Below are 20,375 nucleotides of genomic sequence, written 5' to 3' on the forward strand. Positions count from 1 at the left end.
GCTAAAAGATGGAAGATCTAAGTCTAAATAAACAGACTCTAGGTAGTAAAAAATAATTTTTTTTCAAGATAAATGAAGATAGGCTAAGAAGTGGGATGATATCACACACAATATGACTACTAACTTTTAAAATCAATCTTTTGGAGCAGTCTAGAAACAGCATCTATTTTCTGCCCAAGGCCCAGGAAGTGTGGTAAAACTTTAACAGGAAAAAGACACACTACTCTGGCCCTATTCTTACATTACAGATACGTTAACAGAGTTCTCTGAGGGGTTACTTTAATTTCTTCCAATGTTCACTCAATTAGTTTTCATACCTCATTGGGCCTATTGGTTATTTAATTCACTGTCATATCGAAGGACTTGTATCTACTTTCATTTTGAAAATCTCATTCAGAAATCCTGTTTAGCACTTATTTTTAGAATGTATTTGATTTTAAAGATGTAGGCAGCCAACAGATATTCACCTCTGTATCCACACAATGAAGAACCCGAGATGCTTCTTTGTTGCCTTTTATAATATAAATCATATTAATGCAAACCATGACATACAACTTATGACTGTAATAGGCTCTTTATGGAAATGAGACTAATAAGCTCACTATAATGAGACTACTTTATGTGAACATAGTAGTCCTACTGGCCAGTCATTTACTTTGTACTCCCTTACATCATGATTCTGTTCCTCCTGATGCTACTCTAAAGCACTGCAAATGATCTTCAAATTGTTAGATGTGATAGTTACTTTTTCTTGACCTCCTGTCACCCATTTCCACTTTCTTCTCTCTTGGTTTTAGGGATCAAATCCAGGGCCTCATACATGCTAAACATATGTTCTACCACTGAACTATACCTTCAATCCCTCTGCCTTTTGTTATTCTCTTTTCTATTGATGTCTAGGATTCAGATAACTAGAATTCCTGGTTTTCTTTCATTTTTGCATTCTTTATGATTTCTTTGTTTTCTTCTCCACCATAAACCCAGGGACACTTTAAGATGTCTTTGGCTCTATTCTTTTCTTGCTTTGGTAATCCCATAGTTCATAACACCCTCACTTGGGTTATGTTAGTCACAATTATCTAAAAGCCAACTAGACAAATGTCTTGGTTAGCTTTCTACCCCTAGCCCCTGAAATTTCCTACCAGAATTTCAAATTGAATATATGTGAGGTAGAAGTGTCATTTCCTTTTTAAAAAACCTACTATTTCTATGGTTCTGTTTCTGTTTGAGAATCTCATTCTCGGGGCTGGGAATTTAGCTCAGTGGCATAAGCGCCTGCCTTGCAAGCAGGCAGTCGTGGGTCCGATTCCTGATACCGATAAAAAGGAAAAAGACAAAACAAACAAACAAAAAAACAATCTCATTCTCCTCCTAGTTACTCACAAAGACTCAAAATTCTCTGTAGTTTTTGGTCCCTCCTACTTTGCCATTAACTGAAAAAGCTGCCAAGTCATATCTGTTCATCTGGAATATTTCTTATGTTCATCTTTTTCTTTATTTTTATTTGCAGGGTTTGCCTCATTCAGAGTCTCATTATTTCTTGCCCTCTTTATTACAATGGTTTTTACATTAATTTCATTTAACACACTCTACTCAAAACTTCAGTGGTTTTTCAATGATTATTGCAAAATCTAATCCCTAGACAGGCTCTTAAAAAACTGTTTCGAGGGCCAGGGATTTAGCTCAGTGGAGTAAGAGCCTGCCTGGCAAGTGCAGGGTCATGAGTTTGATCCCCATACCCCCCCCCCCAAAAAAAAAGTTCCAATTGTTTCCTCAACTTTATTGTTTATTTATTACTTTTGTAGCTTTTTTTTACTAAAAGGTTTTGTTCCATATATGCCTGGTGTTTATGCTTTTTGTTTAAGTGTTACGCCCTAGTCCCTAGCATTGCCCCTACTCAGTGTCTGTTTTATTATCACTTTTTTACCCTTCAAGCTATACATACAACACAGGCCTACTTTGACAGGAAATTATGTAAGTCTATCAAGCTGAAATTAATTTTTAAAGATTCTCTGAGAAAACACAGGCTTTATCTCTTTTTTGGTTAGAGTGATAATCCTCTCCTACTTCCTTACACTGTAAACTCCTTGTGAACAAAAAGACCTCTGCAGTCATTCAACATACCTTTATGATCTACTTGCTAATCACATATGATTGATAAGCACTAGAAATTCAGTTAGCTCAAAATAAAATGTGTGGGGCAACCCACTCAGGACCCCTTCTGTCTCTCTCTCCCAGACAGAAGCTTTCTTTCTCTCAATAAATATTTCTGCTCATAAGATAAAATAAAATGTATGATAAATGCAAAATATACACTCCATTTCAGACTATGAAAAAAGTAAAATATTAAACAATTCTTATATTGACTAGCTGTAAATTAATATTTGGATATTAATAGGTAAAATAAAACATTACACTATTGATTTCACCTCGTTTCTCCTTATCCTTTTTATATTATGACTATAAGAAAATTTAAAATTACACAGTAAATAAACAGAAAATTACTCACATGTGGCTCATATTATGTTTACATAGGATAGTGCTACATGATATTCTGTGTGAAATACAGATAAAGGAGATAAAAAAATTGTTATTTTCTTCAAGAAACTCAAAATTGCTCTACCATGAAAATGGTCATTATAGTGCCTTCTCTATTAAAGACTGAATTAAAGACCAAATCTGGAACTATGAGGGGCCTAGTCTCCAAGAACTAATAATACGACTAAAATTAGTTATGTTAAAAAAGCTCCAGTGACCTTGGAAAGGAGAAATTAGGAGTTGTAGGAAATGGCAAGAGTTTATTTTTGATTAGTTGTGTATGCATGTTAGCAAATGCTAGGTTAAGCTGTTTAAGACTGCAGCAAATATACTATGATAAAATACTCAACAGTTTAGGGGGAAACATGTCACGTTTTATCTAGTAGTTGCTATTATTATATATTCCCCTTAGGGAAGCTGTATATGCTGATGGCTTTTCTATTTCTATACGTACTGTAATAAACTATTGTTTCTCTACTGATGAGTAGTACAGAGGCTATTATAATTGAAACTTTAACCCAAAGACTAGTAAACTGAACTAAATAACATGGAGAATTTGAGCTCAGTTTGTTTGTCACATGAGCACGAAGTAATGTTAAAACTGAAAGGGGAAAAAAAACAGGTATTTTCCTTTTTCATACCTAGTGCATCATGAAGATATTGTTGTCCCACCAACTTAAGGTATTCCTCAATGGATTTTGTGGCAATGGTGTTTTCTCTGAAGATCAAGACATCATGCTCTCCACATCGATCCACTTCAGACATCACCAAGTCGGTCAGAAAATCCTGGTAGAATAATGTTCAGTCAAGCAGAAAGCAGCTGAATAAATAATATACATTAAAAGTACTGAAATATCAAATCTGCTGCTTTAGAAGTTAAGCTACCAGATTCAATTGGAAAGAAAGAAAAAAAGTCAAGATAAAAATCCTATGCATCCCTACTCCAAAGTTTAACATTTCTTCAAAGATTTCTCATTGCACTTTTGAAAAAGGGCATAATTCCGATTGTAGCCTCCAATCTCTAGATTTCCTGGTTTCTGTTTAGCTCATCAGCCTCATCTAATACCATTCTTTCTGAATTCTGCTTCGGCCTTTGGAGCCTTCTTTTTCCTCCCCACATCAACCACTTTCTAAATATGATGTTCTCTCCCCAGCACAGATCCCTTTGCAAATGCTGCTTTCAGTTCTGCTCCACTCCCACCCTCACTCCTACTCGCAGCATCAGGGAACGAATTCCTAAGATCATTTGGCTCTTAGCTCACACATCATTTCCTCAGCAAAGTCTTTTCTGACCAACACTGCTCATAAACTACACAAGTCAGGTCTGCTTGCTCCATACTCCCATAATACCAAGTATCTTTTTATCTTTACATGCTTCACTGCAATCACACAATTATTCCTCTAATCTTTTGATTCACATGTTTTCCTCAGAAAATCCCAAATCCCATGAGGCTAAGGAATATCAATTTTTGATTATCAACATATCTCTGTCATCCAAAAATTTCTGGCATATTTTAATACTCAATACATAAGTTATAAATTGGCTTACAGAATCAAAATTGAATTTCTTGAACTTATCAGTTGAAGTCATTTTCAAGGCTGACTACCATCTGTCTGTCTGTCCATTCATTTATCCACACATCCACCTACTCATCCATCCACGGAGAATAAAGGCATATAAGGAAAAATTAAACACTGAACAAAGTCTCTTCATTCTTCAACAGTCACAAAAAGAATTTGCTGTAGAAATTCAATGTTTATTTTCATTTGGTTTGAAATATGATAGCATTATGTATTTTGAATATTATATATTTACTGGATATTTTAAGCACTCCAAAAACCAAAATAGAGGTAATATGCGAATTTACTTTTACATACTTTACACGTAAGCATTTAATACACTAATAAGACTTACATTGTAAGTTCAATAGTGTAATAGAGTTGTGGGCCAAGGAATCATTATTAAAGCTTAGGATAATGGACAAGAGGAAGTTTTTGGGGGTTACAGCAACATTTTGTGTCTTGAGTTAGATGGTGGTTTCAATGGGTGTATAATCTGCCAAATCTCATAGAACTTCACTTATTTATTTAATTTTTTTTCAGAACTTCACTTTTAATGGCTATAGTATACTGTAGGCAAATTGTATGTTAATTAATTAAATTCTTTCAATAAAATCTTATGGACCTGCAGAATCCTGAACCTGCAGAAACTGAAAGCAGAAAGAATACACTTCCAAAATTTCAAAGATGAAACTCAAAATTTCAATCATATCTTACCCCAATTTTTAAGCTTTTTAATGACAGAAAGTTCAAGATTATTTTCAGTAAATTCAAGCACACAAATTATAATCAATAGGAAGGCAGTTGGATAAGAGAATTTATAGCTAATACAGTAATATACTATGATTCATATCAATAAATTTATTAGCACTTTATATTTTTGGTTCTAAATAAATTATTCTAGCTATGAAAACTCTGAAGTTCAATTTTACTATGACCAGTTGACTTGTAATATACTGGAGACTCATCTAAGTGAACATGTCTCATAGGTCAAGGATTCCATCAACTAGTGATTGTTCTTTCTACAATCAGCATATTTCTCTTCTTGTCTCCCTGAGTTTCTTATTTCAGTCAGGATGAAATAAGACTATCATGAAAAAGCTACAAACTGTATAACATCCTTTGATATTTTTAACCAAATATAGATTTTAACCCTATGAGGAATCTTGCTAATACTCACCATATTTCTTGAATACCTCCTTCTTTGCCATCAGTGAATCTTAAAATATAGTAAGGAAGATCATACAATAATGGTAATGAACCTAGAGCACGCATGCAACAGTGGGCTGTTTGTATCAATAAAAGTCTGAAAGGTATGCTATCACTAATAAGGAGATGGTTTTGATATCCATCTTTTATGAAAGTAGACTTTCAATGAATATTGGTTTCTCCATTTTACTTCAGATTTTTTTTTTGAAGACAAGGTCTCACCATCAAGTTCAGGCCAGCCTTGAACTCACAATGTAATACAGGCTGGTCTGGAACTCTCAGGGATCCTCTTGCTTCAGCTTCCAAATGCCTGCGATTACCAGTGTGCACCACTACACCCAGCTACTTTCTTGGTTTTATAATCCTTGTCTCTTCTGGGTCTGCTAATAGGCTTACCTCTTAACTCTTTCTTCTTTTTGTGACCAAAAGTAAAACACATTTCTATAATATGGATCTCTACAGTATTCAATATCTTATTTTTTTTTAAATAAAAGACAGGAAGAGTTTTCAGGTAACACAATCCTCTTCTTCTACTTACCTTGGCTCTGCCAGTACTTTGAAGAATGTGCACTAAGGCACAAGCCAACTCCTCTTTATTTCTCACACTAATTACTGGCTCAAGGACAGAACATAACATGGTATAGTTGCTGGTGACAAATTCTGCAAATTCTTTGTATTGCTCCATAGGCAGAATGGTGATAGTTTGGAAACGTGACTTAATCCTAATAGAAGGCCCTCCTGTCTTCCCTTTGTTGGGTGTAGGTGTACTCACTGGATACCACTTTTCCACAAATTGGCGACCAGTGACACTGGCAGTGGGGATGTTGACTAGCCCTACATAATTATTTTTGTCCTTTTTCTTCTTTTTTTCCACATCCTTATAAATGTGAACTGTAATGCTATGAAGTGGTGGGAGGCTATAGAATTCAAAATGTTCCCCCCAGAAAATATTGTCTGCTTTGGTCTTGCTGGTTGTACGAGCAAAGAGGGTATCATCAAGGCACAGTTCACAGAAATATTTCTTCTTAGGGGCAAGGTCCTTGGCTTCAATGATCCATAAACGGAGAACATTTTCAGCTCTTCTGCAATTGTCCTATAAATAAGCAACACAGTTGAACTTGAGAGCCAATATCCCAGAAAGAGAACATTTCCACTTAAAGTGACACTGATTATGTACTATATTAAAGGAAGTCAACACATAATGAAAAGGGTTGGATATTTTGTTGGTTAGAATAATATCAGGTCTAAACAAGAATGTATCAGAATCTTAAGAGAACCATATAAATTCTATTTTACTTGGGTTGAAATACCATCTTGTAATAGTTGGGGTAAATTTTCTACAGCCAGCTTAAGGGCAACTGGAATAGTTTTCTACAAATTTAAGAGACAGGTAGGTAACAAACTGGTATTCTAGTTCCTTTCTATCATGTACTAGCTTCTGATATATATAAGCCATGTGAATTTTCTGAGTCTTCTTATACACACTGGTAAATTCATAGTAATATCCATAGATTTTTAGTATAAAATATCCTAAGATATGTATGTATTTTGAAATTTTTAAGTTCTTTAAAAATTAAGATATTATCATTACATTTACCTTCTATTACCTTACCTTTTGTAACATGATACATTTTTAGACATTCAAAGCTACTATTACCTTATTTGGTTGAACTGTCCTTCGAAGGTTTTCCATCCACTTATCTCTCTCTGAAGCTGAGTTACAGCTGAAGCACTTACTTCCGCTTAAATAAGTGACCTTCAACATAAAGATTAGAGATAAAGAAAGGAAATATAAGATTTGGGGCTTTATCTTCTTAATCCTTTCATTTAAGAATTAGGGATATGTTATCAATCCAAGCCATACTAAATGAACCTAAAATGAGTTTTGTGGTATCTATATCTAAATCTATCTCTGCTTTTTAATATTTTTCTCCATATAGCATTCATTTTCATTTCCAGGTATGAGAATAAAGGCCATTCAGAATTCAGCTGGTTTATGACTCAGAAAAAATTAAAAACCTTTCAGGCCACATCTCAAATTAACTGCAAACTTAATTCTGCATTAATAAAAAATGACCAAAAATAGAACAGAGTTCCTAAAAGATTGCTCAAAACTGTCTTCATTCTAATACTGTAAGTATAAGAGGCTGCTAAAAGAAATTGAAAAGAATTAATAGTACTGAATTACTGTCTTTGGAATTTATCTCTCCACTAGGCTACTACCCTGCTGATTACCAATCATTTACTAGGTTAGCCTGACCACTATTATTACTATCCTTTAAAAATGAAACATGATGCCTACTGCCTAACCCTGGGCTTAGTAGTCTACTGAATTGCATACCACGACTAAGTAAAAGTTCAAGTAATTTTTATTAAAAAAGAATACCAATAAGTGAATGATGTTCCCAAATTGCCAAAGTCTACTCTGAATTAAATCCAGCTCCAGTCATAATCCAATAAACCTGCCGGGTGTGATGGTGCACGCCTGCAATCCTAACACTTGGAGGCTGAGGCAGAAAGATCACTATGAGTTCGAGGCCAGTTTAGGTTACATAAGTGAGTTCAAGGCCAGTCTGTGTGACATAGTGCAACCCTGTCTCACCAAAAAAAAAAAAAAAAAAAAAAAAAAAAAATCCAATAACCCAGAGCCGATTGTATACTTTGTCTTCCAATGGAAGCTACCAATCTCACATGGCTAGTGAGTACTTGAAATGTGGCTAGCTCCAAATGAGATATGCTGTAATGCTACTTTGAATATCTACTATTAAAAATGTAAAATATCTCATTGATAATTTTTATATTACATGTTGAAACATTTGGGTTAAAAATTTCATGTATGGACTGCATATTTCTGGAACCAGATTATAACATCTAACACAGGACTCTTTTCTAGTCACTATTTGCTCACAGGAGTGGCTTTCAAATGTAATTTTTAAATAGCCTAATGTGTACATTTAATTAGGGAGAGAGAAATGACCTTACAAAAAGTGATACCCATAATTTTATAGTAAAGGACAATTTGTTCATTCAAGAAATTAGACACCTGTAATGCACTATGGGCCAGCACAGGTGCAGGCATTATAGAAATAAAGAAGACATGTTTTGCTCTTGCTGTAGTCAGGAAAGTTATCTTTTGGGTTTATTTCTCAAAATAATGTTAAAATTGGAGACTTAGAGATTCAGTAGAAAAATAACACATTACCAAGTGGGAGACATCATTTATCAATACCGAAAAATTAATATATTAATAAGCCATTGCTAGCTGACTAGTTTGCTGACAACATAGTGTTTTGGGGAGAAAGCAGACAAAGTCAAGTAAATCAGATGCTAATATTAACAACTTTGATTACAAAGATAGTCAAACTATTTACATTTAAATTAAGTATTATAACTATTTTAAATATAATTAGATTTTCAATGTTTCCCCTATAATTTTCAGCAAGTGAAAACCAGTTTAATAAAATTGGCAATGCAACAGTATGAAATCACTTGAAACAGAAAATGTTGTTAACTACTCTCTTCTTTCTACATTTTTTACCTCAAAGCAGAAGTCTTGTCCAAGGATGCTACTATGGAGTGGTTTCACTGACACAGGCTCCCCTCTACCCAGATCCAGACATTCGACTGCACTGCATGGGCTGAGCAAGGATTCATGGGAACGTGATTCTTTTAACTTAGGCAGCCCACGAGACCTACAAATTGAAGATACTTTATTTTATTTACTTATTTAGTCTTTTTGAGACAGGGTCTTACTATGCAGTTCGGGCTGGCCTCAAACTCATTTTGTAGCTCAGGCTGGTCTCGAACTTGCCACGATCCTCCTGCCTCAGCCTCCCAAGTGCTGGGATTACAGGCATGTGCCACCACGCCCAGCTCAAATTGAAGAAACTTGAGGTAGTGTTACCTTGGCCAACAAGGAAATGAAGGGCTAATGTAGTGGAGGATAACAATAAATATACAAACGCCTAATGTAAAAAATAAACGATGAACTAATCAATAATCTATAATAGTAGTAATTATAGCCACATGACATATATCAACTATACACATACATACATGTGAACACAAATTTTTTGAACACAGAGTAGAAACAGTAATTTTTACTCATCTCAAGGGAGTCCAAAACTCCTCTATCAGCATTATTTTAGCCTCATTACTATACTGGAAGATGGAAAAATATATACACGGTAGTATTCAGGCTTATCTTACATATTCCTTTTTATGTAAATATATCATCAAAAACATGTTATTTCTTTTGTCATTTATGAGCCTTACCCTCAGATCTCTGACAAAATAATAGTGGTTAAATCCTCATTTTATTTCTTTCTGCTCTGACAGAAAACACATACACAGTTGAATTTAAAACTTATCAGAAGACTGTCTTACCACGGAATTCAATGTAAATATGAATAAAGAATAAAATGCCTTCAAGAAACTCACTAAGAAAAAAAAAAGCCAAATTCTCATAAAGAACAGATCATTGTCAACACTGTTCAAATCAGCGTCTGCTTGATTTTATTTCTTAATTGTTCAAAAAATAATGCTGGGAATCATGACTCTTATGACTTCAGAAGTTAATGCTTCACTGCCTTCCTCTTGAAAGCATTAACATAATGTTCCTGAATCCACAACTGGATAGCTACGTATTTTTACTCAGTAATGATGATATTCACTGACTGAAACACTCATGGTTAAATACATGTATTTCAAGAAGTATTTATAAAGGATGAAAATATATGTTTGTGTGAAGACATTTGTTATTATAAAATACATTAAATCAGCAGCATCAATCATTTCCCTGAAGTAATTAAGATAACATTAAAAGGAACTGAAATATTTAATGCCAGAGTAATACTCAATTAAGTTACAAATTAGTAAGATACAGAAAACTAACACTAAAGACTGCTCTGTCTTTGGTTTTCATTCTAATGTTGTTTAATTAAACTCCATAAAATAAACATTTTAAGCAGTAAGATTTTTAATCTGTTCCTCTTTACACACACATAATCAGCCTCATGCAAAGTTTTTTAAAATGTGTATTCTGATATTTAGCAATTATTAAAGTAAAAAAGTCAACATTTTCCATTGCTAATGCAAACTATGCACAGAAAGGCTAAATGTCACATAATGTTTTGTACACAAAAATGTCAATGTATCAGCTCCACATTTACTTTCTTATGGAATTCTAGGTAAGACAATGATATTTGGCAGTCACATGCAGCATCTATAGCATATCAAATATAAATAACAAAACGCTAGATTTTTGACTTTAAATTATACAGTCTTTCCCAATATGCTGCATAGGAAGCCCTGTTGAGGGAAGACACACTGTAATTTTTCTTAAACAAATATAAAACAAGGAAAGAAAAGCCACCCAAAGATTAAGGCATATTAAAAATGGAAGGAGGTAGACAAAAGGCTACTTTCACTTCTTAAATTCTCTAGGAAAAACTTCTAAAGTATAAATTAATTTTATTTCAAACAAAATAAATATCTACCTACATGAAGCAACTGTACAGCCAGCTGGCAGAGCAACCCCAAATCATAGCGGTGCCACATATTCCGGTATAGCAAGTCAGTTTCTGAACTACATCTCAGAAAGCAACTCTTAGAAGATAGGAACCAATAGGAAAATAGTTTCCTTGCTGTCTTTGATTACTGATACCATCTTTGGGTAAATGCTTTCCAGGTGTCATTCAAGTCTTCAATAGAAACATAACAGAATAAGAAATCATCTTCACTTAAACCCTGCAAGATAGCTAGTTCTTCTTCTCTGTCTTCAAGCTGCATCCAGCCCCTCAGGAAACACAAACAAGGTTCCTGGGCTCTAGGCTGGGCCTGTTGCCATGGAGCTACACCTATAAGGAGATTAGAGCTGGAAGACAGCAGGGAAAAGCTGCGGCTGCCGGAGATGCTTCACAGACACAGAAATCATGGCACAGCTGACCCTTCAAAACAGAAAGGAAGGACCAGTGAGGCTCCTATTTACTTTCATTAGAAGTTCTCAGTTAGAGGCTGCAGAAAAGAAATTGAGGAAACTCTGATGTTGGAGGAAAATCTCATTAAAAACTTTACTAGGGACCACTCTTAGAAGCTAAATTGTTTCAAATGTATGATTCCCACCAACTCACTAAAAAATATTTCCTACACTGCACCTTACCAGCACAATTTTTCTTTCGCAGTCATTGTTTCCTTTTCAGTACTTGCCCTCAATTTAATGTTTCTAGGTGTCATTTTACACAAATGTATTGGGTCTTCACGTATTTTCTTCCTTTGGTGAATGTCTATAAAATTCTTTTTTCAATTAAAGATATTATAACTAAGCCATCTACAATTATAATTCAAATATCTTTCTAGTTATTGAAATTTTAATTAGCTCAGTATCTCCCATTGTTCAATGTGTATATATAGAGATACATGAATTGAAAGCCAAAGTTACTAATGTTCAACATTACTACTGACTAAATAAAAAAGCCCTTCCTGTATTTGGAAGACTATCTCTGCAAAGACAAAATTAATTCCCAGAGAGGCAAGATTACAGTAAACAGGAAGATCAAATAGCCTGGGAATGTCTCAGGGAGGAGGAAGGCATTATCTGTACAAGTATTTTGATATAATAGCATTAGTAACCCCAAGTCTCCTCTAAATCATGTTTACCTCCTTCTGTACTTTCACATGAATTGATTTTTCTTAGATCTACTAACTGCAGAGTTTTCGCAGCCCTGTGGCACCACAGTTTACTCCTCTAATGGAAAGTAAAATGTGGATTTACTGGGAAAATAATAAGCTTAAAACAACTTTTCCCAGTCCAATCTGACAATGGTCTTCATCAAGAAACTTAATTTTACCTCAAAGTGAATGCTGTGAGTCCCTTGACTGCTGGCCAGGCTCTTCTGACTGCTCCCCTAACTGCCCCCTCCCCATCCCTTCCGCGCAAACAAGAATAATCTGAGTTCTAATGTGATGATTTTTTTTTTATTTAATTGGGAAACTGCTTCCCAGAGAGCAATTTTATTTCTACTTAAGGAACACTATATTCTTTCTATATTCTTTACATTTCTGTTTTAAAGTCAAACGACAATTTTGACTTCTATGTAAACCTGACTTTGATTTGTTTTAAAGTCAGCAATTTTGATTTCTATGTAAAATCTAATTGCTTTTCTGATCAAGATAGCCTGCTGCTTCTGAGCTATTTAAGAGATAAACTACAAGGCAAGAGAGGCTCTCTGTTATGCACAACAGCCAGTGAGTATTACCATTGCTTTACCCTTCATCATTATGGGAAATGAGTCTTAAAAGACAAAAGTGAAAGGATGGGAGATGGGGAGCCACTACATATGACAGCAGATATACTGGAGAGGAAAAAAACAAAAACAAAACCAGGAGTAAAAGAACTTTGATTAGCACCATTTCAAGTAAAACACAGCTGGATTTTTTCAGCTTACCCTTCCTTTTTTTTTTTTAAAGCCACATTTTCCCCACGGTCCCTAAAATAGTGCTTGGATGTGCTAGCTCAATCTAACACGTGCTTAAAAATTGAGTTCCAAATTCAGGAATTGGGAAACTTTTAATTAAAATGCTATTGCACACAAAGTCTTGGACTTCAGTGCAGGTGAGTTTCTGCTTGGCTTGGCAGTTATGATTTCAGATAGCTTCATCAAATTCTTGAAGAGACAGCTCAACCAGTAAGCTGGGTGCAGCAATACACCTATGCTTTAACCAGCATTCATTTCTAAGGCACCCACTGTGTTTGAAAGTTTCCCAGATGGTAATTACAGAGACATTTAGAATCCTAATATTCTACCAACAAATATAGTGTCTAAAAATTTTAAAACATTGTATATCACTTTGGGGAAAATGTAGTTTTCCCTCTGCCTGATTTTTTTTATTTGGTTCCCAATGAGGTATTTTGTGAAAACGTGCAAAATTTTAAAACAATTTTAAAGGTTTCCCTCCTTCAATTAGAGCATTTTCATCAGAGTTCTACTTGTATGCTAAAAAACCCTGCAATCAAACAAACAAAGCCAGTGTCTTCTCTAAGGATCCTAACCGCTCTTGGTATACTAGTTTACTTGGTACAGAGAAAGTCAGTCCCTAAAACCTGTATTATTTGTTGATTTTTATGTTAGCTAAAAAGCACATACCACTCATAAAGCTATTTATGAACACATAGTATATACTACAGATCTTCCTTCTCCCTGCTCTCTGTGTCCAGACAGCCCAGCTATCAGCCCAGCTGCTAAGTACAAATAAGGACTTTTGTCAGCCTGAGGTGGCATTTAAAATAAACAAACTCTGCTAAGGAAATTTATAATCATAGAAAAAGATGGTATTTTCACCTACTTTGGTATATATTCAGGTAGACATGTGATGAAGATGGACACAGAACATAAAAGGATATATATTAAAACATGTTTTGGGGGATAGAAAATTCAACTTGCCTCAATATAAAAGACACTATGGAACAACTTCTTAACAAAAACGTACCATGGAGAACATGGCAGACAGATAACAGCAACTACCGGAGGCTCTCTGAAAGGCTCGGCTCAGAAGTCAGGAATGGTGCGGACTAAGGAGACATGAGCCGGTAGAGATATGCTCTGCTGACTCAGGAACAAACTGGGCTGAGAGAACCCAACTTGGAATGCAGTCCTGGCGCTAAAATAGGAACAGAAAAGACTCGGTGTGGAGGCTGGACCCCACGCTATTGGAAGCCGCGATTTGGGTTTCCCGCCGCACCGCGGCTGGCTGCCTCTACATCGGCTCGGCAAGGAGAGAGACGCGCAGAAGCTCTGAGAACGGGAGTCTGCGAACGGAGTAGAAAACAGGACGGGCAGAGAGGCGTAGACTGACTTGTGGTGAGGTGAGTGAGAGAAACTGACACTCTACCACAGTTTGACTCCAGCGGAGGACTTTCTGGGCTCGGGCAGTCCTGCGGGAGCAGGGCGCGGTGGTGACTCCAGCCACACATTCCCCTCTCGGACGGGATTGGTGAAAAGTGTCTGGCCTGCGTGACGCTGCTGGCGGACTCCCTAGGCTAGCCCAACCCAGATCCCAGAGCCTGACAGTGGCCCGGAGGGGCGACTGACTCCCGCGTAGGCTGCCTTGTCCGTAACCCCCTGGTGCGCAGCGGTGGGCGGGAACACCTACCAGCGCAATTTGATCAGGCTGTGGCTGACAGGCAGGGAAGCTGGGCCTCCTATGTAAAATTGCATATATATAAGGAACAGAGAATATGGGAAAAGGCAGCAACAAGAAAGGCTCCTCGGCCCCCAATTCTGAGAAACAGGCAATAGCGGACACTGCACCAATAGACATTAAGCGCCATATAGAGAGCCTCATAGACCAATTCAGGAATGAAGTTATCAACGACCTGAAGCTAGAAGTATGCAGAATAGTTAGAGAAATGCTAAGCACCACCCAGGAAAAAACAGATGGTGGAATGGAAGAACAGAAAAAGAGGGGAGAATTGTTTGATGGAGAAAACAGAGAAAGCATAGAGTACGTGAAGCAGGTTCAAAGGGACTATCAAGAAATTAAGAAGTCTATCCAAGACTGGCATAACAGCTTGAAAGAAACTAAGGACAGACTATCTGAACTGGAGGGCAGACCTGTAATATGGGAGAATGAAATGAAAAACTTCTTAAAAATAACAAAGAAACAAACAGCAATAATACAAAGACAAGAAGATGATAAGAGGAGCCATAACTTAAGGATTAAGAACATAAAAGAAGAAGTAGGGACACAAACAAGTGAACTACAAAAGCTACTCACAGAAATAATCCAGGAGAATTTTCCTAATTTAGCAAAAGATAAAGATACTCAGATGTATGAGGCATACAGGACCCCAGCCACCTACAACCCAAACAGAGAAACACCCAGGCATATAATAATAAAAATTCCAGAAATTCAATACAAGAACAGAACATTAAAAGCTGTAAGAGACAAGAAACAGACCACTTACACGGGAACACCCATCAGAATTACAGCAGATTTCTCTGCACAAACCATCAAATCACGAAGAGCGTGGGGGGAAATAATTTCTAAGCTTTGAAAGATAATAATCTCCAGCCAAGATTGAGATATCCTGCACAACTGTCCCTGGAAATTGACGGAAAAACAAGGTGCTTCCAGGATAAAGAGGAACTGGGGGAATTTGCAACCACCAATTCAACTCTACAGAGAGTATTGCAGGATATTCTAAAAAAAGAAAAATACAAAGAACCCAGAAATAGTGGCGGGGAGGCCACAACGAATGGAGCAGAGAACAAAATGAAGAAGACAAACTGACAGCTACTGACAGAAAAAGAGCTCAACAGAAATGAGACAGAGAAGATTGGATGATAGGAACAGCTATTTTGGAGAAAATGACATCTTACTAGGTAATACTGATTTAGTATCATCTTGTTTTGAAGTCTCATCTAGCTTTTGTTCTTCTGTCTCCAATGGTCTAAACAGGTTGTATCTTATTGGATTTTATTATGTACGATATTATAAGCAAAAACCTTTTAAAGACAAGGAGATTATACAGAGGCCGTTGTTCATTTTCTGTTAGTCGATTCTAAATACTCTGTAATGCTGTCATTCTCTTAAACGGTTTTACATTGTTTTGATATACTTAATGCTACAGTATACGAAGTTGTACTCAAGGACTTCAAGGAAAGAGTCAATATGGTAACTACTTTTGGGTCGGAATTATCTGGTGGTGAAACACTATTCTGCTTAAATGGTTATGTTTTGATCTGCGCTGTTTCGCTGTTATGCCCTCTTTTATCTCAATCTCCATTCCATTATTTTTTTTATTTTTATCCGTTTAATTAAAGGGAAAAAATAGCAGGATATATTATAGTAACCCACTTTGACTTTCTATTATCTCGATTTGAAGCCCTGTATTGCTCTCACCATCTTGTTTTTGACTGATGTTCCCCTATTCTGTTTTGCTGGATAGTATCAGGTTCGAAAGTTTAGGCATCAGCTGTGAAGATAATGAGATTCATTATAACGCCCATTCTCGTTAACTTTTATCTACTTTTGAAGACCTACAATGTCTCCAATGTTTTGGTTTTGTTGGTTTTGTTCTATACTGTTTTGTTCAATTGTATTATAACTAATGATATAGGCAATTCTATTAGAGATAGCGGGAGGCATTATGGTAACCATTGTTGATCACCTTGTATTATGTTTTTATATTATCTATTATGTCCACCCTTTTGACTTGACCGATTCTGTTCTGTCACATTTGGTTTTACTCTCTTCCAAAAAAGCAATAAGAACCGTGGGAGCAATGAAACCCAAAATGTGTAATAGTCATTGTACAAAAGAGAGGAAAAGAAAGTGCTCTAAACTATATAACTGCATGTATATTTAAGTGTATAAGATAGAAAATGATATCACAGAGATTTATTGGATCATTGAACAGAACTGTTTGCAGTATCATTGTTGGAATGTCCACTCTACAAGCTTTAATCTTGTGACTTGAACAATTATTTCTAAGATGGCAATATGTAATCCATTAACTAGTGATTTCCTACTGTTCATTTTTTTCTTCTGTAAATCTGTATAACTTGTACCCTTTCACTGTTTTTTTTCTTTTCTCCTTAAATAAAATTTTAAAAAAAAGGAAAAAAAGAAAACAAAAACAAAAACAAAACAAAACATAACAAAAAAACCAAAAACGTACCATGTTACAGTATACTATTTAGTCCTTAAGTTATGAATGGAGTAAAATCTATTAGTACCTATTTAACAAATTAAACAAACATAATTATCTTGAATTAGTAATACATGATGGGACTTGTATTTATGTGTGGGGTTTTCAGTTTGATCACAAGACCAGTGAGTAGACATAGGAAGGCTCTAGTAGTAAGCAGTAGAGCGGAATGACATGATCAGATATGTGCCTTACTTAGCAAGACTACTTGGGCTAAATAGTCCAGAAAGACACTTTTGGAGGCTGAGGCAGGAGGATCACAAGTTTGGGTCAAGCCTGGGCAACTTAGCTAGATCTGCTCTCAAAAAATTTAAAAAGGCAGTGGGGGGCACGGGTTGTGATGTATAGTTCAGTGCAAAGATCCTGTCTTCAATTCTTAATACCGTGAATGGAGTACATGGATATGTGTTTGCATGTGTGTGAGAAGTGGAGAAAGACAGGAGTAAACAATAAAGTGGTAATTTTTCTTGATAAGAAAAATGCCAAGAATTTCTAAAGACACAAGATGAACAAATATAAGGATACCACCTCCAATCTCCTATAAAAAAAGATGCCATTAACAATTTTTGTGATGTCTCCTAGACACATTTTTATACAGGATGCTACAGATATATAAAAATATGTAATTACGTGAATTTCAGAAATATGTTAACACATTTAAAATATATATATAATATGTACAAATATACACATATGAATTATATAAACTTGTATTTATCACAAATTGGGTTCTATTACAATTAAAAACAGCATATTTTCAATGTAGTATTCAGTATTCATTTATACAGACCTATGGCAGTTTAGTCCCTGATAACCATTTACATTTTTCTTTTACTAAGATATAAAGATTATCTTAGTACCTACATCTTTATGCACACACGCATGTATTCAGTTTAAACTTTAGATGTGAAATTGCTAGATCAAAGACTATATACATTAAAAACACTAATTTTTCTAAATTGCTAACCATAAAATATAGTATCAAGTTAAGTATCTACCAACAGTGGGTTTTTTTACATATTATCATAAAAGTGAAGTGTGCCTGAATTTTAAAATTCTCTGCTGGTTTGTACTGGCAAAAACTGTAATTTTATTACTGCTTTAGTTTGCATTTTTGTATTATTAGGTACGTCAATGTATTTTGTATGTATTTATTGGCAATCTTGATTCCTTTTCGTAGAATTGTGAACTGTTGTTTTATGTTCCTAAACCGTATTTCTAAATGTTGAACTTAACTTGTATGTAAACACTTTTTCTATATTAAGTAAAGTAGCCCTTTTCTATCATATTTCTAATTATTTTCCCCTTCTTTATGCTTACAAGTTTTTCATTTCAAGACTGTAAGAAATTCAGCTATATTTTCTTTCAGGGTTCTCATTTTATTTTTTTTTCCAAATCCATTTTATTTCATGGAGAAAAAAAGAAAAAAAAAGACTAAAACAAAATTTCAAAACAGGGGGCAACAATGGTACATACACTGTATTGTCATCCCTAAACCATTCACCCAGAGCACAGGACATCTGCATTCAATTGTCCGAACAGTACTACAACAAATCTTTGTCTTCAGTGACAGCAAAGAAATCAGTAGTATAACTATCTTAATGATTTTTATTTATATATATAAGTATATACATATACATGTTGTTTCTTTCAGCTTCTCACATTAGTGAAACAACACATTTACACATGAGTCTGACTTATTTTACTTATGAGTATGGTCTCAAGTTACATCCATTTATCTATAAAAGCCTCCAGTTTATTCTTCTTTATGGCTGAGAAGTACTCCACTGTATAAAAACACACCTTTTTATCCATCCCTCAGTGAATGGGCATTTAGGTTGTTTCCAAACTGTGCTGCTATAAACATGATGCACATATATCGCTGTGGTGTGATGTTTTTAATTCTCTTTGGACGATACCTAGAAGGGGAATAGCTGGGTTGAATGGGACCCCTAGTCCTAATTTTTTGAGGAATCTCCACCTTGATTTCCCAGGCTGCATTCACGCCGACAGTGGAGAAGGGTTCCTTTTTCCCCAGAGCCCCTCCAGCATTTGTTACTGCTTGATTTCTTGATAGTAGCCATTCTTTCCAGGGTGAGGTGACTCTCAGTGTTGTTTTAAGTTGCATCTGTCGAATGACCAGAGATGTTGACTATTTTTTCACGTCTTTACTTGCTGTTTGTATTTCTTCTGTTTGTATTTCTTCACCTGAGAAGTATGTATTCATTTTTTGGATGCCCGATTTTGGATTGGATCTATACATCTGGGAGGGCTGATCTTTTTGAGTTCTTTATACATTCTTGATAGTAATCCTTTGTCTGAGGTACAGCTGGCAAACATTTTCTCTCATATTGGTGGTTTCTCTTGCTCTTATTTTAATTTGTAATCTAATCCATTTGGGTGTTTTTGGAGAAAAGGGAGAAATAAAAGGCATATGATAGGGACTCATCTTTATATATTTACAAATTGTGGAAATATTATGACCATAAATTGACTTACTACTTCTGTGCAGCACTTTGTTCTTATTATCTATCTGTGGTGGGTGTGTGATGCTTGTCTTTGTTTTTTTCCTTAGTCATTTTGTCACCAAGTTAGTATTCCTATCAACATATGGAAAAAGGAATACAATAGAAAAGGCACTAAAAAAAGTCCTACATATTTGTAAGTCTCTTATCATGTATCATGGGGCAATAATTTAGTTGTTATGAATCTTAGTGATCTCATTTGTAAAATGTGAACAGTGATTTCCTACAACTCACATAGTGTGAAAATCAAATGTAATAATCTATGATTTCACATCTATTTCATAAGCTGCAGTACCATTCAAATATGAGAGATTATGATCATAGAGAGCTTTAGCATAGTGTTATGACATGCACTGGTTCCTTTTACGTAAATTACTTACTGATATCAGAAAAGCAAAAATAAAATTGGGGGAATTACTGAAGATTGAATAAATCAGCATGTATTGTACCACTGAGTTACACCTCAGCAAGAAAGCTATTTAAAAAAACATATTCTAGGGCCAGGGATTTAGCTCAGTGGTGTAATCACCTGCTTGATAAGCACGAGGTCATGAGTTCGATCCTCGGTACCAAAAAAAAAAAAAAAAAAAAAAAAAAAAAAAGAACATGCAGATAAAGGAATAAATGTATCACAACATCTTTTCTATTAAAATATTCTATGAACTTAAAACTCTATCATGATATAATTAGAAAATTCAATTAACTTCAGATCATAAAACTACAGGATCCTTAGCTGGCCCATGGCAATAAACCTGGTAAGCAATATCCAACAATCTATAGCTAGACTATATTGATTAATTAATGGCCTGGAATCAAGTAATTTCTGAGAAGTT

The 20,375-nt window shown here is 35.3% G+C and overlaps 1 protein-coding gene across 10 annotated transcripts in view; it reads right to left on the reverse strand.

Annotated features, from left to right (window-relative positions):
• The window catches only part of Rasal2 (RAS protein activator like 2), a 305,910-nt gene that overhangs the window by 30,137 nt on the left and 255,398 nt on the right, over positions 1–20,375 (reverse strand). For all 10 annotated transcript variants that reach the window (XM_013157957.3, XM_005005847.4, XM_003474637.5 and 7 more), the window contains 4 exons: positions 8,846–8,999; positions 6,965–7,063; positions 5,846–6,400; positions 3,180–3,324 (listed from right to left, as the gene is read on the reverse strand). In XM_013157957.3, coding sequence (XP_013013411.1) covers positions 3,180–3,324; positions 5,846–6,400; positions 6,965–7,063; positions 8,846–8,999 — 953 coding nt within the window. The remainder of the gene's footprint in view (positions 1–3,179; positions 3,325–5,845; positions 6,401–6,964; positions 7,064–8,845; positions 9,000–20,375) is intronic.

The sequence above is a fragment of the Cavia porcellus genome, unplaced genomic scaffold, assembly GCF_034190915.1.
Source record: "Cavia porcellus strain 051 isolate PalLab524CR breed Dunkin Hartley unplaced genomic scaffold, mCavPor4.1 scaffold_29, whole genome shotgun sequence".
Lineage (NCBI taxonomy): Eukaryota > Metazoa > Chordata > Mammalia > Rodentia > Caviidae > Cavia > Cavia porcellus.